Raw genomic sequence first — 22585 nt, 5'->3', positions numbered from 1 at the left:
GCTTGCTTCCAGATCCTGCACTCTTGACCTCTATACTACTCTTCCTAATATGTGCCATAAACTGAGGTGAAACATCCTGGCCAAAGATAACAAAATCCAGTTAGGATTAATGCCATGCTAATCGTCCCAGGAACTGGAGAGATGATACCTCAGGAAGAAGTACATGGAGCTTCTGGAAGACATGGATTGGCTTAGCTGCAAGGAAGTTTGAAGAACAGAAGGAAACTGATTTCAGATGAAATTACATTAGTTCAGATTGCTAGGGCAATAAGCATTTCCTTTTCTTGAAGAGGCTATTATTAAATATCCTATTATTTAGCAAGATCTTTTTTAACAGCAGATTTCATGTTTTGTTGAGGCTGTGGTTAACATCTAAGGTAATGTGAGGCATGACTAGGTTGTGTGTATTTTCTGGAGCCTAGAGCTTACAGTTGAGCATTTCTTTCTAAAGCAGCATACAAAATTAACATGTTATTAAGTTAGTTCTTTTTATTTGAACCCCTGAATATTTTGTTGTCTGAATTGGTATTGCTTTTCGGACAATTTTTCTGACAATATTGCTTTATGCTGACAATCTGACCCTCTGTCTGGGTAACAAAATAGGATTTTCACTTCTCTACTGGAAATTAGCCATGATTGTTGGCTAGTTCATGTAGTCCTTTGGTTGTCCTTAAAAAGGTATGTGTAAAACAGTCTTACCTGGAAACAATTCTTAAATTTCTTGCTCACAAAGTATAGAGCTATGGGGTTTATACAGGAATTCATGGTTGCCAAGTTAATGCCGATGTAATCCATGAGCAGCAAGAAACTAGAACAGAAGAAAATAGAATAATTAGACGATAATGTTTTTCAATCTGCAACTAGCATTTATCCCTAGAATAAACATTTTTCTTGCCCAGGAGCCATTCCTTATAGGTGGCAGTCAGAATTTTTTTAAAGTCCTTGTTTAAGTGGCAGTTTCAGTTCTGCAGAACATTTACGGATATACCTGCCACTTGGTTAGCTCAAACCATGATGCACAGCCCCAGGAGGGGTGCCGCAAAATTACAGATATGGCCCGCACAAACTCTGGGATCAGTCACGGGCCATGTCAGCGAAAGAAAAATAATCAACTTTGCAGTTTTAATTTTCAGGGCTAACGAGATTGTAGACTAGATGGTTTTGTAAAAGTATTATAAGCGCGACAATCAGAGAAACTCTGATTTCCTAACGAGTACACGGGCCCGTACCTAAGTAATTCACATCGGTTCTTGTCCATCTCATCGTACACGGTTTTCTTCAAAATACGGCTCAAGTGAAGAGGGAACCAGCAAAGAGCAAAAATGACAACCAAGCAGAAAACTGTTTTTGCCACTTCTCGACGCTAAAGGAAAGCGAGGGGGAAAAAAGTACAATAAGTTTAGTGTTTTTCTGCTAGAGGAAAGAACCACACAAAGGAAGCAGTAGATAGCAGAGAAAGAATTACTTTAAAAAGGGCCAGAACAGCGCTCCTCCCAGTGCCTCCATCTCGTCAAGATTTGAAGTCCAACTTTCTAATCAAGGAGTTGCTAATGATTCTCTTGGGCAGCTGCCAGGGAGGATGGTGGCCTCAAGCTGGTTATTAGGGTCAGGACAGAAGTTCCAGGTCAGGGAAATGGGAACTGGCTGGAGCTGAGTGCGTGTGCGCGTGCGCGCGCGCGCATGTAGGTGACTATATGGGGGGAAGGGTTAACTAAAAGCCTAACTAGCATTAATGACAGCATGGCAGTCAAGGTGACAGAACCTAGCATGATAAAAAACAAACAAATCTATGAAGATATTTAGAAAACAGAAGTAGGGAATAAAAGAGAAAAAGCCAATAGCAATGTGTTTTCTCCATTTCTTGATGTTGAAGAAAGCTAGCATTGGGAGTTCTTTTGCTTTTAAAATTCTTTTATTAATGACATGTAGCTTCCAAAGACCTCTTGTTTGCAAACAGAGGGATGAGGGTAAAGGATTATCAGCAATGACGATTAGAACGACTGGGACATGTTGACCCCGGGCCGACTTCGGTTTGAAGGTTTACATAATTTAGAGTTCAAGGGATTATTTGGATGCTGGTAGCAGTAGGGTTCAGAAAAATCATAGGTTAGGAATTATCTGCAACCAGACATTTGTGTGCATCATGCTTGAGTATTACAATGCATGCATTTGAAAGCCTAAATAGGAACATAAAATGCAACTTGTCTGTAACTGGGATCAGTTAATGTCAAAATAAAATTGATTGAAAACAGAATTTGGCAGGGTAATGCTGGTTCAACCCAAAGCATATAGCATTAAGTATGGGAAGCCTACAATAAACCCACATGATTAATAGAGCCATTTAGAAAGATTTCAAGGCAGTTGTCACCAATTGCTGCTCTAGCCCAAAGGACTGGAGTTCTTTAATCTTTCAGAGTTATTGGGTGGGAGGCTGGGCTATGGCTTCAGAGAACATACAAGCTGAGCAACAACTGAGAAAATGAAGAGTTCCAATCTGTAGGAATAGGGGCTCATTTTAAAGGGTCCTTTTGTGTACGTGGAAAGACAGTGTGATCAGAAAAAGAGAAAAGGAGGGTACTGGGGGAGAGGCTATCTCCCTTGAGCACATCCTCAAAGAGGACGATCCTTCAAAACCTAATATTAATATGTTGCCATGGCAGTCTGGTATTTGCTTAACCAGTATCTATTCTCCAGTTTTCCTTACTATCAGTCAGATCCTTGATTTTGTTGCTGCAGCAAGAGAGCTCGGGCTAATCATCTGCAAGGCCACCCGACAGAGTCTGACCACGGAGATCAAGTAGAAATCGTTGTGTGAGGTTTCTGGAAAAGCTACTACAAAGTGGAGGCTAGTCCTCTGATGCACACACACGAAGGTGACCTATATTCTTTCCCTTTTTGCTGCCTGGAAATCTGATATAAGGGTAGAGCTGTATCTCCTGTCTTCTAAAGGAAAAGTCAGCAAAAGAGCTGAGCCCTGGCTTCTGAGTCCCTTGAGCACTGAACCAGTGACATCTGATTTTTTTGCTGTGGGAGAAAGAAGAAACCTTCACTTGTTTTACTCAATGTTATTTTGGGTTTTCTGCTACCAGCATCCAAACACAATCCCTAACTGATAAAAGTTGCTGTCAGAATAATGAAGAGAAATTCGAGAAAACCACGCAGGAAGCATGACCGAGAGCCATATACTGGATACTGGTCAAAGGGCGGCAGGGCTTTTCACTGTAAGCTTAGCTCCCCACAGTCCCAGTGGAAGGCCTTCCAGCCGGGCCTGCTCTCCTGCTGTTAGAGCCTGCTACAGCTTTGGGTGTGACACTAGGCAATGCCTCATAGGACCAAGACTTCAGTTTTAATCTCCATTTGGATGAGCCAATCTCATAAAACAAGTGTATAAGGACATCTGTCCTGCCTATATCACAGGGTGCTTGGAGGCATCAAATAAGCAAATAACATGCTCTTTGGAAACTTAAAGAATGCTATGGAAATGTGAAGAAGCATCCTATTATCCTCGTGACCAATCCCTATTCAATTATTTTCAGAGCAGGTACCATTCATAGCTTAAACAGGCTCAATCATGGTACTAATGAAAAACTCAACATTGAAAAACACTGTGTTTTTGTTTTTTGCTTTTTACAAATCTATTCTAATTAATTACCTCCACTGCAGGAGTGAGAGGCAAGAATTGCTTGATATATTTCCCATCTGGAGCCCTCGAAACATTCATGCCTGAACAAAGTCATACTCAATATACTTTTTCTGTTAAATTTTACTAAAAGATAATAGCTACCATTTGTATGCATGTTAGATTTTACAAAGTACATGTATGCACTTAATTCCTTTGATTTCTGTAGTGATATCAATTCATATACTATTATGCCCAATTTATAGATAAGAAGCTGAAGCTCAGAAAAATCAGTACAGTAATGGAAAGGAGTTGCTGATGAAGAATGGTGTTTGTGTATGGCAATTGTAGAGGGCAGATTTACTGGCTCCATCAACAACTCATTAGCTTTTTGTGTGGTTGGGTGTTCTTACATCTCTGCTGAGACTGAGAACTTACCTGTAGTCCTGCTTTTACTCTTTGAATTAATATATATCAAACATTTTCTGGGTACTTACTATGAGTTGAGCTCTGTTAGACACTGTATATGCATTAGGTAATCCCCTTGATGTATTATTATATACATTTTATTTAATTTTTTAAGACTTAAAATTGAATTAATATTTGTACAGAAAGATGCAGGTCTTATTATACGTATTTTACGAAGAACTAGAGGTTCCGAGAGAGTAAGCAATTTGCCCAACATCACAGAGCCAGCAAGTATAAGTGTAAAGGTTTGCCCTCTAAAGCCATGGCTGTATCTGTTCTATTTGCTGTCTGAGGGGTGGGGGTTGGAGGTCCAACAGCATTCTCCTGTTGATATGTACAATTTTGGGGCTCTCAAAAATTTGACCTCTTTTTCTGTACCCAATCCCATATCCTATCATGAGTCTTACCTTAGATATTTCTCTAATGAGGTTCATCTCTTTTTCCCACACCCCAAATGCATGTTGCCCACACCATGTTCTTACTGGGCTCTTGTCCTCGCACCTAAAATGCCCTCTGTCTTCTCCTTCCCCATCAAACCCATTAATCCTTTATGAACAGTTCAATTTCCTCATTCATGACAAGTGTCTCTGTGACTTGGTCTTACATCCTCCTTGGCTTCCCACAACACAGTCTACTTCTACCATACATACCTTGTGATTCTGTTTTCTAATTGTTTGTATTTTATTTCTGCACCAAGACTGCAAAGCTTGCTTCTTGGTGTCCTGGCACAGTGCCAAGCCCAGTTCAATTCACAGACTTGCCAAGAGTAAATCTGGCAAACTAAATAATAATTCCTCTCTATTTGGCCCTGCCCCCAGGGCCACCTGTTTTATCGGCAGGCTCTCCACATTCACAAAAGAAATTCCTGGGGCGCCTGGGTGGCTCAGTCGTTAAGCGTCTGCCTTCGGCTTGATCCCAGGGTCCCGGGATTGAGCCCCGCATTGGGCTCCCTGCTCAGTGAGAAGCCTGCTTCTCCCTCTCCCACTCCCCCTGCTTCTGTTCCCTCTCTCACTGTGTCTCTCTTTGTCAAATAAATAAATAAAACTAAAAAAAAAAAAAAAGAAAGAAATTCCTAATATTATAACTGTAAAGAAAACAGTTATAAGACACTATATTTTTAGGAAACCAGGCTACATCGGCTAAATACAGTATGTAGGCTTTCTGTTGTCTGGGACAAATCAGTCTTGGCCAAATTTTCACGAGCTTATGAGGTTTACCTGTTTAAGGTGCTCACTGAGGGCAATTCTCAAGCTGCCGTTCCTTCTGTTTAACATCTCACAGGTCATAAGCGTGTAGAAGATCGCAGTGCACACCAAGGGCATGCAGAAATAGAACCCGAAGAGCCACCAGTCCTTTACATCTTGGTAAAACTGTAAGGTGAAGAAAAGGGAGAGAAAAGGAGGGGCATTATAATCTAAATTTATTGGGCAGTGCCTCTGGCAGCTTCAAAATCTTCACGCCTGCAGGAATGTTTTTATGTGCACGCCCTCTGGTTGTGGCAAAGGGCTTGGGGCTGAAGCTCAGAACTCAATTAAAGTGGAAACTCCAAAAATCATCCTGGATTTATAAAAGCACATGAAGGAATGGCACTTCAAAATAAATTATCCTGACAAAGATACGTTTTATGAACTGAAGTTGGTTTTAATTACACAATGGGAGAGCCCTAGTCAAGAAAAAGAATTCCCTTCCGAAGCTCATAAAGCATGATTTTGAGATATACAGAATATGTATTTATCTTTACTTATTGATGAGCCTCAAAATTTTGCTAGTGCCTGGTTTCCTTTTGCCCCTTGTGGTTAAAGTGTACTTAATGTGAATCTTGTTTGGTGACAGCGAAGGTTATGAATGGCTTGTCTGTGTAGCTTTGGTTCCTGGGAGTTAACCCTTTGCCTGGTATGATTGCTATGTGACCTCGCAGCCGGCCAGTCTGAGCCATCAAAAACCATGCCCTTTCTCACTGTTGTAATACTTATCACCTGGAAACTACTGAGGCCGAGTATCTTATCTAAAGGCATAGTTAGCATTATCTCCTTGTGGGCAGGATTTGTAAATGCGAGGATTATTCAGTTTTATGTCTTTTTAAAGGAGAAAATTTAGTACCCAATAAAAAATGGAAATTAGAAAATTATATCTACATTCTTCCTCCCACTAAATTAATCACCAACTTAGAAATGCTTTTCCCTATGCTCTTTCTCCAGATTGTTTATTTACGAAGGATAATGCGGCCTCCTGTATCATCTCAGTTCCCACAGTAAAAAATAATCATGCTGCTCTGTGAAAAACTGGACAGTTGCTGAATATAGAAAGAGGCCCAGTAGGCTACATTTGTAACATGTCTATTAAAATAATCTATAAATGGTTCCTGAGGAAAAAAAGTTCTGGGCAGAGGTTCTTAACTGTTCTTATGCCATGGATTCCTTTGGATGTCTGGTGAAGGCTATAATCCTTTCTGAGAATAACACTTCTATATGCATAAAATAAAATAAGATTACAGTGGTAACCAATTACATTTAAACACAGCTACTGAACTATTGAAAATAAAATTCTGATATAGTAATAAATGTGTTTATTAACAAATTAAGGGAAAAATCTAATGGTGGTTCTAATAACTATCAGAAGTTGAAACAATGATGAACATAAATGATATTTCAAGATTATCCAACTGTTATTGTGACATGAAAATGTCTATTATTTCTATTAGTGGAAATAAAATGGTTCTGTTAAATATGATTATGGTTTGTTGTCTACATTCATAATAAAAGGAAATGATAAATTTCAGTTAGAAGTTAGTGAAAATAAATATGTAATTTCTTTTCCATTTAAGTTCACAGACCCCTGAATTCTATCCTAAGGTTAGTGCAAACTACCAAAAGAGTAGGTTTATTCAGATGTGTTCATATAAATATCTCCCTCTCCACATCACACGGTAGAAAGATTTCAGTACTGAAGTCGAAAAACCAAAAAAAAAAAAAAAATCAGAACTCTTTGAGTGCACACAAACACTCCTTTGAGCACCCCCTTCACTTGTACCCCCGTCTTCCAGATGCATTGATGACCGGGTATGAATGCTGCAGAAGTAGCTGCAGAGCGTCTGGTAGCTGACCCCTGAGGGGTCTGGGCGGAGTCCCCTGCCCCCTCCAAGGCAGAGGCCTGTAGAGAAAGGGGTCACATATTTCTTTTGAACTGATGTCATCAGCCAGGGTGTGGGGGGACCTCCCTCCAGCCTAGGTTAGGGCAAAGTTGAGGAGGAAAGAATGGAACACAAACTGGGGAATCAAATGAGAAAAAAAGAACAGGAGGAGAAAAAGAATCTGAAAACTTCAGGCTTGGAATGGAATCTAAAAAATGATCAGTTTAAACTCCTACCTGTTACTGAAACCCCCTAAGGTAGCTAGCCTTTGCTTGCCCACTCTATACGGGAGACTCAGTCTTTGCAAAACAGCCCATTTCATTTTGTCTAGTTCACATGATTAGTAAGCCCCTTCTTGACATTGAACTCCTGAAGGCTAGTAAGCCCCTTCTTATATTGAGCCTCTTCTTTCTAACACTTTAGTCAGGAGTATCTAGATTGCTTATTCCCAGTGCCCAAATTCTGATAACCTCCTGCCATCTACTTTGTTCTTTCACTATGGAGACTGACTTAATAAAAAGGTCAGTAGATAAACAGAATACCTTCATTTTACCATTGCCAGTTTGGCAGTTTTCAAGAGCACTTTTTTTTTAAATTTTATTTTATTATGTTATGTTAATCACCATACCTTACATCATTAGTTTTTGATGTAGTGTTCCATGATTCATTGTTTGCGTATAACACCCAGTGCTCCATTCAATACGTGCCCTCTTTAATACCCATCACCAGGCTAACCCATCCCTCCACCCCTCCCCTCTAGAACCCTCAGTTTGTTTCTCAGAGTCCATAGTCTCTCATGGTTCATCTCCCCCTCCGATTTCCCCCCCTTCATTTTTCCCTTCCTACTATCTTCTTTTTTTTAACATATAATGTATTATTTGTTTCAGAGGTACAGGTCTGTGATTGTTCAGTCTTACACAATTCACAGCGCTCACCATAGCTCATACCCTCCCCGATGTCTATCACCCAGCCACCCCATCCCTCCCACACCCCACCACTGCAGCAACCCTCAGTTTGTTTCCTGAGATTAAGAATTCCTCATATCAGTGAGATCATATGATACATGTCTTTCTCTGATTGACTTATTTCGCTTAGCATAATACCCTCTAGTTCAAGAATACTTTTAAATTTAAAATAACGAATTTCCAAAGAGGAGAACTGGTCAACTGTAAAACCACTAATTTTGTGAATTTTCCATGTTAGGAAAACATACCTGGAGATGTCTGTAAATGATTAAATGTGGAATCTGAGCTGCATGAAACCTACATCAAAGCACTAAATTATGCCGATTTAAGAGAAATAGTTATCCTTTTGGTTTTTCTCCTCAGTCCACATTTGACTAGTTTGGCAAAGGAAATGTGCATTTTAAACATGTTTTCCAATACATTCAGTTACATAATTAAACTTTTCAGAGAAACATCAATGTGGTCAGGTGTATTAAACGACAAGGAAATTTGTTAAACTAAAACACTTTTTTTTTTTAAAGATTTTATTTATTTATTTGAGAGAGAGAGAGAATGAGAGAGAGAGAGAGAGAGCACATGAGAGGGGGTAGAGTCAGAGGGAGAAGCAGACTCCCTGCTGAGCAGGGAGCCCAATATGGGACTCCATCCCAGGACTCCAGGATCATGACCTGAGCTGACCTGAGTCGAAGGCAGTCGCTTAACCAACTGAGCCACCCAGGCGCCCCAAACTAAAACACTTTTTAAGAAGTTCTGCAAATTTATATTATTTGTATATTACATGCAGAATTTGTATGAATATAAGTACATGCAAGTATGGCTTCCTACTTTAAGTTAATAAATCTATCTTTTAAAAAATGTGAGCAATGTGTATATGCCCAAGTAACATAAAATACCTATCAGCATGCCTGTCAGATGGAAATTGTTGTGCTGTATTACTTATTATAAAAACAAATAGCACATTTGTCTTTTTTTCTCAGTTTGCTTCAGTATATGTACTACTGAATTGAACACTGAGTAAGTTTGTTTCAGATTCTGAGTTGTTTGGTGCAGAACAACAGTCGTGTCTACAACTGTGCTATAAGAGTGAAAACAAAATAGTTATTCTGTTCAAGAAGCGAAACCCTCCTGTAACATGTACTTTTCACGCAACTGAAAAGTATATGAGTGAACTGACGGAGTAAACCACGCTGGGCATTGTAGAGACTACATTGTAGAGACTACCATCAAGTCTTGGTGATGGTAAAGTATAAATGAAGACCTCCCCTGCCCCCCAATTAATTTCCTTTATACTCTCCATACCTCCATGAATTTTGACGTGGCATTGAGCATACAGGTTTTGTGCTGTTCACCCTTGTATTCAAAGGGCACCATGACGAAGCCAATAGCTTCAGGGATGGCCAGGATAAAAGAAAGGATCCAGATGGAGACTATCTCAATGGCAGTGATCAAGGGAATCCCAATTCCCTGGACTCGACTCCAGGAGGCAACTGCTCTGTACCTGAAAAAAAAAGGGGGGTGGTGGTGAAGGAAAGTAGTTGTTAGGAAATTTAAAATTTATTTCAATTAAAGAAATTAGAAATGCTGGAAAGATCTTCCCCTTGGCCAATGACGAATCATTGGCTTTTTACGAACTTTCCATGAGCCCTGATGTGAAAAATAAGTGGCATCATGACGAGTTCCACCCCTTTGGGAATCAGTTGCCCAGCAGGCCTAAGTCTGAGATCTTCATTTGGGGTTCAGCAAAATCTTGTGGCAGGTTATAATGTGGCAGCATCAGATAGATTTGCCTGTGTTTTTTTACATGGGGGGAAGAATTGGATGATGGAAGGACTAGTGAAAGCTGCTGGTACTCATTCAGGTCATATCTTATTTCTTTTTATATAGTAAAAAAGAAACTTGAGGGAGGTGGGTGGGGGATGGGCTAGCTGGGTGATGGGTATTAAGAATAGCACTTGTTATGATGAGCACTGGGTGTTGTATGTAAGTGATGAACCCCTGAATTCTACTCCAGAAACCAACATTACATTGTATGTTAACTAACTAGAATTTAAATTAAAAAAAAAAAAAGAAACTTGAAACATTATCTATGAGGTAGATCTAGATACCCTTAAGTGAATAGTAGCCATAAATAGTCCATCATCTTCTCCTTTCCTCTACTCTCACTGTACATCTTGTACTGTGGCCTTGTGCCATGTGACAGCATTAAAAAGTAAACATTTTTGGTAAATGTCAAAGAATGACTGTATCTCTCCCATTATGTCCCGTGCTAGAATAGATAAAATGGAGTTAAAGATACCTTTGTCCCTAATCTTTAGAGTTTACAATCTAATAGAAAAGAATGGTTCATACCAAAATATAGAACATAAATGTAACAGAACAATGATGTCAATCAAAAAACAAACTGGCATTAAGAAGTTGTTTACCTTATTTTTTGCTTCAATATTTTTGTAATAATAAGCACATTTCGATGTTAAGTCTAGAGAAAGTTTGGTCTCAGAAACTCTGCTTTGACCTAATGTGATGGTCTGATGCTAACGACTTTTAGACCTACTATTAAGATGGGACCTGTGACGTGGTATGGTATTTTTGTGGCTTCATTCTTGAAATGTTTTTTGCTGTTGTAATGGAAAGGAAACATTCTCTTTTTATAGCTTTCATTAGATAATGCCAGAAGAAGACTGTAAAACAGACCAAGGCACTGGGGACAGGTGCACATGGGTTTGTAGGATACGTGACTTAACGTCAAAGATTTGTCAGTGAAGCCAAGGCAAGCTACCCCTATCCCTTATATTTAGTGTTCCATTTCAGTACATCTATGAAAACACAAGTCATAGGAATTATGCTACCTAGTTCTTCACCATAGATTAGAACCTATACTTTGGGTATGCACGATGATGCCACATGGCATAGATATAACACGATTTACTGGAGAAATGTCTTTTGCAAAAGATTTTTAGGGTAAATAAGATTGGTGTATGATACAAATCTTTAAAAAAAAAGTCTGGATTAGTTCAGAAGAGAATAAAATACAGCTATGCAAACAGACCAAGAAAATCCTTTCACGATATAGCCAAGGTTGCATTTTTAAATTTATGGTTATTTCCAGTGGGATAAGGACTGCTATTTATTTTGCTTTTTATTTCTGTTTACTTTTCTTTGTTGCCTTATTAGACTGGCAGCCTGATGTCCAGTAAAAGCTAAAAGGAATGGAGACAGGATGTCTATATCCTGAGGCTGTCAGTGAGTTATATCTATTTCTTTTCTCCTTTCCCTTAGAGCAACTATCAGGAAAGGTGATTTAAATAAAATGCTGTATCTCCTAAGGGAGTAAGAAAGCCAGATTTCTTAGGCAGGATTGGCGATAGAAGGCAGTTTGAGTAAGAAAATATGGTCAACATGTTCTTATGATGAATACATTCAGAGAGCAGCTTCATTTTATAATGTGCCATGAGTTCCCAGAATATTACATATTTATAATTTAATGTAAATTCAACATTTTAAATAAACAGAAGTAATGTTTAGCGTGTAGTGTAGCAAACCCACATGACTGAGAATTAGATTATTTTCATTTGTAATCACGTTGATTTTGATTACATTTCCATGAGATGAAAAAACAATCATAAGAACAATTAGAAACAATCATTTGTGATGATGCAGGCAGGGAAGGGTGTGGAAAATCAGAAATACTCGATGTTTCAAAAATGGTGTCTATTTGGAATATAATGATACAACATACATATACGCAAATATGTTCTCCTCACTAGGTGTGATTATTAACATCCTTCAGTGGAGTTGGTGTATACATATGACATCCTCACTTGCCATAGAAAATCTGCAAGTGTAGATTCAACCACTAACAACTGATAGTCCAGAAATGATGTCTCCTTTTGGAAATGCGTTCTGCACTTGGCTTCTACTACATTCTTCTGGTTTTTCTCCAACTGATCCATCTCATCTCCTTGGCTGGAACCTGCTCAATTCTCAAACTCTTAGCATTGGATTCTTCCTTAGTCCTTGGACCTCTTTTCTACTCTATTGACACAGTTTCTTTTAGTGATCCAGCCAGTCTCATGGCTTTAGTATCATTTAAATTTTCTAAATACTGATAATTAATTCCCAAATTTATAACTCTAGCCTAGAACCTCGCCTCTAGCTCCAGACTTGTCTATCCAACTGCTTGACCTAGATGGTCACTCGATATCCAGTAGGCATTGGAACTCACCCAAGCCAGACTCCTGGTCCTCCTCCATGACACCCACCCTGCCCTCTCTCCAGTCTACCATCTCATGCCCAAAATTTGAAGTTAGCTTTCACTCCTCTTTTTCTCTTCGTTACCATACATCCAGTTCTTTAGCAAACCCTGCAACCTCTTCCTTCATGATGCATCCAAATGCAACCACCTCTCACTACCTATCCTGTAGCTTCCGAACCATTCTCCCTGCATCCACTTTGTCCTCCTGCACTCTGCCCAGAGTGAGCCTGTTAGTTCGGAAGTCCATCATGTCATCCCTCTGTTGAAATCCCCCAGTGGTTTCCCACCCCAGTGGGAATGCCTACTCGTGTCCTCAGAGCTGCTTCCTCATCTCCTTCTTTGCTCACTTATATCTTTTCACAGGATCCTTCCCTGAATATGCTATTTGAAATTGCCAGAATCCCCTCCAGACTTATCCTGACCTGCTCACCCCGATTTATGTTTCTCCATAGCATTTACTACCATGTAACCAATCAAATATTTTATTTATTTTGTTTATTGCTTATGTCCACCCTTGTCTTTAAAATATAAGCTCCATGAGGGCAGACATTTTATATGTTGGTCATAATACCTAGAATAATAGGTACCAAATCAGTATCTGTTGAATTAAGTGTCTTTGTTTATTTCCTGGCCGTGCATTTATCTTTATTGGCTAAAGCCAATAAAACACACTACATTCTGAGCTTTTTCTTATTTTTCAAGCTGTCCCTGACTAGGCAACAGATAAAAAGCTATTACTTTTAGAATCCTAGAATCAAATAATTAAAAAAAAACCATGAGGGACCCTTGGGCTGCTCTTTCTCCCCTTCATGTTCTACTAGTTGGGAACCTGAGGATTAGAGTGTTACTACATCCTCTGCCTGGTCTCCTGTGAATGTGTGGAGCCTGGACCAGGGCTCTGGTCTGCCAGCTCCCAGGGGAGTCTTTTCCCATGACATCACCTTGTGCCATGTCATGTGATATACCGAGATAAAAGTATAAATTACGTGTTTTACTTATGTAAAGATGTTTGTTACTGTATATGTCTATAAATATATTTTTACATGTTTTCAAGGCCAAAGGCATTTAATGCATGTTTTTGAATTTTTGAGGTACCATCTGGGATGGTCACTAAATTTTAAAATATTTATTATTGAATGTGCTTTAAAACAATATAAAATAAAACAAATTCAAAAGGTACTGCTTCAACAAAATCCATTTTTATTTCCTCTTATTCTTTGTCTATTTCTATTTGCATAAGCATAATCTAAGTATATATTATAGTCATATCAATTACAATTTTATTTTTAATTTTATCCACTTTTCATTATAAAAAATGCCCCTGGTGTGCCTGGGTGGCTCAGTCAGTTGAGCATCTGACTCTTGATTTCAGCTCAGGTCATGGTCTCAGGGTCCTGGGATGGAGCCCTGAGTTCTCAGTGGGGAGTCTGCTTGGGATCCTCTCCCTGTCCCTCTGCCCCTCCCCCCCAGCTTGCTCCCTCTCTCTTCTCTCAAATAAATAAATAATCTTTAAAAAAACGCCCTTATGCTTCTACAGAAGCATGGCATTTATTAATTTAATAGCTACACAGTATAACTGGATATTGATACAGTTTACTTAAATATTTCTCCTAAGTTCACATCGATTCTAGTGTCTCAAGGCTGTGAATAACCCATCTATAAATACGTTTGTACATGTAGTTTTTTTTCTCTTTTTGAATGATTTTCTTGGATTAATTATCTTGAGTGGTATTATCGAATCAGAGAAGGACACAGTAGCTGAAGTACTTTAAAAAAGTTTCTATCAGGTGCCTATCAATACCTCCCTATATTAGAATTTATTATTTTTCCTTCAGTTCTGCCACTTCCATTAAGTCTTTGCTTCTATCCTTACCTATGCACATTTTTAACTAACAGCAAATGCAATCATTTGTAATGTTTGTTTATGATTTATGCCTCTTATGTGATAGACAAACCAACTGCCATACAAAGGTTTGGAGGCAAAATACCAGCAGGAAGAATTTGAAAGAGAAACCAGGCATGGTGGATTAAAACATAGCGGTGAGTACTTTCACACTTCTTCAACTGAGTCTTTCTTTCTTTTTTTTTTTAAGATTTTATTTATTTTTTGACAGAGAGAGACACAGCGAGAGAGGGAACACAAGCAGGGGGAGTGGGAGAGGGAGAAGCAGGCTTCCCGTGGAGCAGGGAGCCCAATGCAGGGCTCGATCCCAGGACCCTGGGATCATGACCTGAGCCGAAGGCAGACGCTTAACGACTGAGCCACCCAGGGACCCCTTCAACTGAGTCTTTCAATTGGGCTGGCCTGTGACTGCTTGGACGCGCTAAGTAGAGCTGGAAGGATGCTTTGTGGGTTGCAGGCCTGGCCTCTGAGCAGAGCTGCAAATCCACCCTGGAGCCTTGGGCCTGTCTCAGAGGACGTGCTGAGAGGTGCTAGACTACAGGAGAGGGAGTGAGGCTCTGATGAGCTCAGACTTCCAGCTGTTTTTGCCAATGGGCTAGTCATGTGTCTTGGACCCAAGAGACAGGCTTAGCCACCAGCTGAAATCCACCAAAAGACCCAGGCAAAGTGACAAGTTGCAGAAGAATTGCCCAAATTCCTACCCCACCACATGGTGAGATAATAATAAAATGGTGGTTGTCTAAAGCTGCTAAGTTTGGGGGTAGATTGTTATCAAAGAAAAATAAGATAACAAAATTAACCAGTCGCTGGATCTTGTCAATAGAATTAAGATAAAAGAATACATAACTATGTGCAACAGGGCACAGACCCCAAAATGAGATCCCAAGTTGCCCTATAGTCAGCGTTGGCTTTGCTCTGTCCCAGCCCTGGGTTCTCTCTTCTGGCTTTGACTCCCCTTTCATGTTTCCCCTACTGTCATGCAGCAAAAGGAAATCATATCACCAGGAGAATAAGGACAAATCAAGTCTGACTCTAAAAATGCAGTTTTCCAGAAAACCACTTTCATGTTTCTTGACTTAGGATAAACCTTTGAGAACATCATAGAGACCACTGAGCAATTACTTGAAATGCTGGGATGAAGAGCCTACATTGGCTTTTGAATTTGAGGCTTATCAAACAAAACTGCCTTATTCATAGGTCTCTGCAACTTTTCCAGGTATCTAATTATACATCCTTCCTGGAGCAGTTGTTAAGAGAGTTTTATATTTTTACAGCCTCCTTCCCCAGGCAATTTTTAACTACAAGTTAGAGCTGTACCCGGACCTTTTTACTGGACTGACCCCATCATTTTCCACTTTAAACACGACAGTTAACTTTACAAAGAACAGCATTGAATTCCCCTTCCATTCTGCCTCGTCTTTTTTCCCCCCAAACAAACTCAAAGTAACATCTGAAATTTGTCACTTATGGCATGCAAAAATACCTATTTAAATTGTTGGTAATGGCTGATTAGTCCTATTTTTTTGGGAAAAATTCATTCAGGTTAGAAGTATATTGCCGTAGCATTAAAAAAATTTTCACTGATAAAGCTGAGTAGAGGTCAAAATTGTTTCTAAATTTCCTCAGTCTTTTCTGAAATTCCTGTTTTATCTTTTTCTTAAGTGACTAAGGATGCAAAGTAAAAATCGATAAAAGTTAGATTTGAGGAGGAATTAGTGAAAAGGTAGAGCTGAGGCAGGTCCATAGTCGATATTAACAATGAAAGCTCATCTTTTCTGGGGCAAGTCATGGGTTTCCTCTTACTTTCTTGTTTACTTTATTCAGATTAAAAGCTGATAGTGAGACAGCTAGATTTTTTCTTTCATCTTTCTGTATTCCATATTCATTGAATAATCAATAAAGTAATAAAAAAATTGTATAGAACTTGGATATATATTTTCTCTCATTATTTTCTCTCAAAAACAACAACTCTGAAATGAGAGATATATTTAAAATGTATTTAAAAAAATCATGGGAACTCTTCCTGAACTGTAATTTGATTCATTCAGCTCTTAAGAGGAAGGCAGGGATTCCCAAACTGCAAATTGTTTTGTAATAGGTTCCAATTTCCCTCTTTTTACTTCTTGTTTTGTTTTTATTTTTTTAAAGAGGGATTTTCTAAAAAAAAAAAGTAAAGAGGGATTTTCTTATTTTTAGTAGAATATAATGCAACCAAATCAAGGCCCAAAGCAAATGGTATCTTATCTTCTGGAATTAAGTGTGAATGATTCATTCTCTAGTGTGAAAGCTTTTGAAATAGAAATGTCAAAATAGATTCCCTACATTCAGGTCCCAAAGCTTAGAGTCAATACCAAATGAAATGTAAAAGTAATAAAAAAAGATCCAGGGAACAAAGAGTGTTGAGTTTATTACCAAGGAAAACCTCCTAGATTAAGGCAGATTTTTGTGGCAGTGGAATTTTAAAATGGTTTATCGTCTTGATCTAAAACTGAGCCCAAGTCTTAATGAAATAGACACTTGACGCTATTTCCTCTTTCCTTCTTTTAACCAAGAACATGTCATTGGATACACAACTGATAATTTGTGATGGAACATTTAGTTCATTTTTCTCCATGCATGAGATGGGAGCGGGGAGGATGTGGTAAGGTGAGGTGAGCCTACACCTGACATGAGAACTTAATGACCGATTCCCTCCATCCCCTCCATCCCCTCCATGCCCCAACCCCCCTCACCCCATGACAGTAGAGTTTCTAATGGGGAGAATGAAACTGTGCAAAATGGTTGCTTGAGATTCCCCCAAGGAGGAAAGAGAGGGAAGAACAATGCAGGGTTTTGATGATTTAGGTGATTTAGGCATCCTGTAGCCTAAATACCTTCATGTATTTCCTTTTCCCTTCAGGTTGCTGTCTTCACAAGTGTGAAGACTCCTAAGGGCCAGCAGCTGGGCTTTATTCTTCATGTCTGTGCATCATCCCCTTCCTGCCTGAGCCCCTGTGGAACTAAATTATGAATTATGCTTCTCCATCTAGGGATAATTTATTATACAATATGTCACTAAGGAATAAGTGCCTTAAAATACTTTTTCAACTAAAAATTGAGTACCTAGACTTACATAAAATATAAAAGGGACCACTATAACTATGCCACATAACACAATTCACAAAATATACTCTAAATTTTCTCACAAGAACATATATCACAAGGATGACAATTTGCCTACATTGCTTACCAAACCAAGCAAATTCTTTCTTCTCTCTTTTTAAAACATTTATTTATTTATTGGTATTGAGGTATAATTGACGTAAGACATTATATTAGTTTCAGGTGTACAACATAATGATTCAGTATTTGTATACATTATGAAATGAGCACCACAATAAGTCTAATTAACATCCCTCACCACACATAGTTATAGAATTTTGTGTGTGTGTGGTAAGGACTTTTGAGATTTACTCCCTTAGGAATTTTGAAATATGTATTACAGTATTAACTATAGTCATCATGCTGTACATTACATCCCATGATTTATTTATTTTATAACTGGAAGTTTGTACCTTTTGACCCCCTGTAGCCATTTCACCCCCACCACCCTGCCCTTTGGCAACCACTAATCTGTGCTCTGTATCTATGAGCTTGTTTTTTGCTTAATTTTGCTTGTTTTGTTTTTTAGATTCTACATATAAGTGAGATCATAAGTATTTGTCTTTCTCTGTCTCACTTATTTCACTTAACATAATGCCCTCAAAGACCATCCATGTTGTCACAAATGGCAAGATCCATTCTTTTTTATGGCTGAATAATATTCCATTGTTTATATCTACCACATCTTCTTTATCCATTCATCCATGGATAGACACGAGTTGTTTCCACATCTTGGTTATTATGAATAATGTGGCAGTAAACATAGGGCTGCATATATCTTTTCAAAATTAGTGTTTTCATTTTCTTTGGGTAAATACCCAGAAGTGGAATTGCTAGGTCATATGGTAATTCTATTTTTAATTTTTTGAGGAACTTCCATACTGTTTTCCACAGTAGCCACACCAATTTACATTCCCACCAACAGTGCACAGGGTTCCTTTTTCTCTGCATTGTTGCCAATACCTATTGTTTCTTGTCTTTTTGATATCAGCCATTCTGACAGGTGGGAGGTGATATTTCATCATGGTTTTGATTTGCATTTCCCTGATCATGAGTTCTTCCTCTCTTTTGGCTTCTCTTTTTATCCATGCCTCTCAGGGGATTTTACTTACATGTCTTAAAAAAGATGTTATTATTTATAGGAAACAAGAATTGTCCTTGTCTTCATTCTGTTTCTCATTCTTTTTTGTCATATGCTGATCTTGTCTGGCTTTGGCTTTTGGTTGGATGTTTCCTCAGAGGTGCAGTTTTCTTTTAGGATGCTGGGTTCCTCTTTCCCAGCGCTCGTTATCATCCTGGTTTTTAAAGCCTTTGGGACAAAGTTTAATTTTTTAATAAAATGATATTTTCCCAAATATGATGGTGTTTTTGTAAAGGCAACAATAGGGATAGGAGCAGCTCTGGGCTGGGCATGTACATGTATTTCTCCATGTACAGAAGCTTCTGTGTTCATGTTTATTGCCTATGTGCTTGTGCTTTAGAGCTGCCTGCCCATAGAAAATTAGCCTTGATATAGAACACAGGTCACAGGAATGAGCTACATAAATGAGATAAATAAAATGTATAAAGTGGCATAGAGTAAATAAAATGGGTAACAGGCAATAAAAGTAAATACACTTTCAGTAAATAATGTTCTACTCCTAGAACATTACAAATACCCATCACCCCACCCCTAGATATAACTACTACTAATATTTGTCATGTTTCCTTCAAGGAATTTTATATTCATATACCTATACATGTCAGTTATATTTAACCTCCTTATCCATTGGCCTAACATGGGGCAATGAGATTGCTATATTTTCCTGTAAATAATTTTATAAAGAACATTTTTTGTGCATGAATTCTCTGTTCAAATTTTTTGGATTGTTTTCTTAGAATCCATCCGAAAAATTGTAATTACTGGGTCAGAAGGTGAAAGCATTTGTAGGATTTTACCTTCCTGAAGGGCTGTTTAAATCTCTACTCCTACAGATATTGAGAAACATGTTTTCTTAATTGGAATTTCTTTGATTACATGAACATTATTCATATGTTAATTAGTCATTTAAGTTTCTTCTTTGGTATTTTTATATTCATGCTCTTTTTATATGGAAGTCTTATGATTTTAATTACTATCTGTATGGCCTCCTTAATTACCAAGTATATTAACATGTTGTAGTTTTGTAACAAGTATTTGCTGCCAATATTTCCCTCAGCTTCTTTATTTGTTTTTTAAATTTATGAATGCTTGATCTTCATGTTTTAAAGTTTTATGTCCTGAAATCCTTTTATAATTATATTCAGAGTTTCTGCCATCCTTTTTAAGTTCAAAAAGTCCTCCTTTTCTAGTGATCAAAAAGATGTTAGTCTACTTTCTTCTATACGGCTTGAGTTTTTACATGCTGGAGCATAGTGGTTAACAAGGCGGACTACTTATAATTGATTACTGGCTCCGACGTTTGGTCACCAAATGGCCTTGGTTAACCTCTTCCAACCTTAGTTCCCTCATCTGTAAAGTGAGGGTGATTACAGGACCATCACAAGGTGGTGTCGTAAGGACCAAGGACAAGAACTTCTGTAAAGTATTTCTAACAGGGCTTAGCACATACTAATACTCAATAAGTGGTAATTATTATCAATATTATTATTGATATATAGTAAAAGATAAGACTTTAACATGCTTTTTTCCCCAGATGGCTAAATAGCACTATTTTTTCTTTCCCCATTATACTCAAAGTGATTTCAGTCTATATTACATTCTCATACACTATAACACCTGTTTCTGGCTTTCCCATTTATTTCTCAGTATATTATAATGTATGTGCCACACTGTTTTTTTTGTTTTTAAGTTGGGGAGGAGGGAACAGAGGGAGGGGCAGAGGGAGAGGGAGAGAGAGAATCCCAAGCAGGCTTCACATCCAAAGTGGAGCCCAATGCAGGGCTTCATCCTGCGACCCTGAGATCATGACCTGAGCCAAAATCAAGAGTCAGACGCTTAACTGAGTGAGCCACCCAGGCGCCCATGTATCATACTGTTTTAAATACTGTAGCTTTACAACATGTAACACTATTATATAGGAAGAGTATGCATGTAGGAAACATAATTCTTTTTTAAACTATCATGATTATTTTCTTATTTCTTTTCCCCACAGGGATTTTAGAGTTATATTGTAATTGAAAATTTAATTGGATATTGTAATAACAATACATAGCTACATCTCTAAATATACGACTTGATAAATACCGGAAACATTTTACACATATTAGTAATGTCAGAGATATAATTTAAATGCTTTAATTTTTAGATACTACAACACTTTGAATACAAGACGAAATAGTGTTATTGGGATGCTAGGAGTAGGAACAGCAGAGTGAGAATTCATTAGTGAATAAAATCCAGATTATAAATGCTTACTCAATTTCTTAGGACATGGCCAAGGGTAAAATAGTCTGTTATTTCTTCAAGTGTAAGGGACACAGTGACCAACTATCCTCTGTAAATGTGTTCATACAGCAGCCCTTAATGTCTGCTGTGATGGAGAAGAAAAGCGCCCAGACCTCAGGTTTTCCTGCGAACTACGGAGAATCCGACTAAATAAGGGAGAAATGCTCTCTGAGCTTGTGTTTACCACTGCATCGGCAGCATTTTCGTCAGCAGCATCATGACATTTTAAACTACTTAAAGGAATTTTTTGTGTTGTAATTTCAGCAGTACATTTTTTTGCAATACATTTATTTTTAATAACACTGTTAAACATTTTGTTTTGTGTTTCACAGTTATTCCAGGCATACATTTATAACAAGGGTGCCATGATAATTTTCATCTACTGATGGAATGAGTATTTTTATGTTTTAACAATAACGATTTGGTCCCCCAAAGTAATTGCAGATGATAGATAACAGAATGTCTGTAAAGGCTTAAATGTTCTTTAAGAAAAGGAGTCCTTTATTTCTATGATGATGGCACTCAGTTTCTCTGACAGAATGATTGCCAGAGTGTGAGAGAGAAAAAATGGAAACCTCTTCTTAATTGTGGTAAATCAATTAAATAGGACATTAAAGAGCATTTGCATAGGATAATATCCAATATAAAGGAACATTATAGACTGTGTTATAAAGTTCCTAACTTCATTCTTTATAGTTACTGCTATGAAAGTTAGGAGGTGCAGAAAATACCATCTAGAAGGACTTCTTTAGAGAAGTTTTGACATCTCTGTTTGAGGAGAATTCCAGAAAGACTTAGAGATACTCGATGGGTTTTTCAGAATCAGATCAAGGAGTCCTTCTGTTGTTGCCCTCTTTTTAAACATTGTGAAACATTTCAGGCATTGAAAGACACATAGAAAAAAAATATAACAATATTATATATTCACCACTCAGCTCAAGTGATCAAGTATTATACATATAATTGAATGGTATCTTCTTTTTTCTAATGAGAAATCTACCATTGAAAATATAGCATTTGCATGTCCTAAAATCTCCTTTTCCAAGGTTCTTTCCATCCAATATGTGCATTTCTCCTTTGTTGTCATAGGGTGCCAAATGGCTATAACTGGCAAAATGCTCTAGATACGAATTGCCTGAGCTAAAGATGGCTAATGATCAGCAAATGTGTAAAGCGATTCTAAACAGTAGGGTTAGACTGTTGATATTTTAATTCACTTGAAACTAACAACTGTCCTGGGCACCAACTCTCAAGCCTCCTTGACTTCTATTCCTTTTGAGAAAAATGCTTTTCGAAACCTAACAAGAGTGGAGGGAGAGAACCACATTACCTGTCAACACTGAGAGCGCAGAGATTGAGGACGGTGATCCCCACCGAGGACTTTTGCAAAAAGGGGAACAGCTTGCAAAGAAATACGCCAAAGTCATTGTGATCAAAAGGCCAGCGTCCGGCCAGAAGCTGAAAGAAGGAGACACCGTGGTAAGAAACAACAGAGCTGGCATGGAATACATGGACACTTACATTTCTAATTATCCTCTGAACTTCTAAATTGTATTGTTCATTATGCTTTCCAGTTAGCAGGGCAGCAATACAGCATTATTATCATTTAAAAAAATATTTTAAAGCCTTAGCCATTTTTTTTAATCTGGAAAAATGTAAAGAATGATAAATATAATAACA

General features: G+C 38.1%; 1 protein-coding gene and 1 long non-coding RNA gene across 3 annotated transcripts in view; one reads left to right on the top strand and one right to left on the bottom strand.

Moving 5' to 3' along the window:
• Nucleotides 1–19580, top strand: part of LOC118551383 (uncharacterized) — a 42142-nt gene extending 22562 nt beyond the window's left edge. Inside the window, exons 5-6 of one of the 2 annotated variants that reach the window (XR_013446501.1) lie at nucleotides 14384–14474; nucleotides 17237–19580. This is a non-coding gene — a long non-coding RNA (uncharacterized LOC118551383). Of the gene's footprint in view, nucleotides 1–5368; nucleotides 7874–14383; nucleotides 14475–17236 lie in introns of those variants that run through there. The other variant, XR_013446500.1, reaches the window with a different exon arrangement.
• Nucleotides 1–22585, bottom strand: part of EDNRA (endothelin receptor type A) — a 57829-nt gene that overhangs the window by 3432 nt on the left and 31812 nt on the right. Inside the window, exons 3-7 of the mRNA XM_036117136.2 lie at nucleotides 22236–22363; nucleotides 9482–9680; nucleotides 5305–5457; nucleotides 1230–1363; nucleotides 700–808 (exon numbers count right to left, since the gene is read on the bottom strand). Coding sequence (XP_035973029.1) covers nucleotides 700–808; nucleotides 1230–1363; nucleotides 5305–5457; nucleotides 9482–9680; nucleotides 22236–22363 — 723 coding nt within the window. The remainder of the gene's footprint in view (nucleotides 1–699; nucleotides 809–1229; nucleotides 1364–5304; nucleotides 5458–9481; nucleotides 9681–22235; nucleotides 22364–22585) is intronic.

Source organism: Halichoerus grypus, chromosome 3 (assembly GCF_964656455.1).
Source record: "Halichoerus grypus chromosome 3, mHalGry1.hap1.1, whole genome shotgun sequence".
NCBI lineage: Eukaryota > Metazoa > Chordata > Mammalia > Carnivora > Phocidae > Halichoerus > Halichoerus grypus.
The sequence above is the reverse complement of the archived record's forward strand: the minus strand, read 5'-3'. Positions and strand labels throughout refer to the sequence as shown.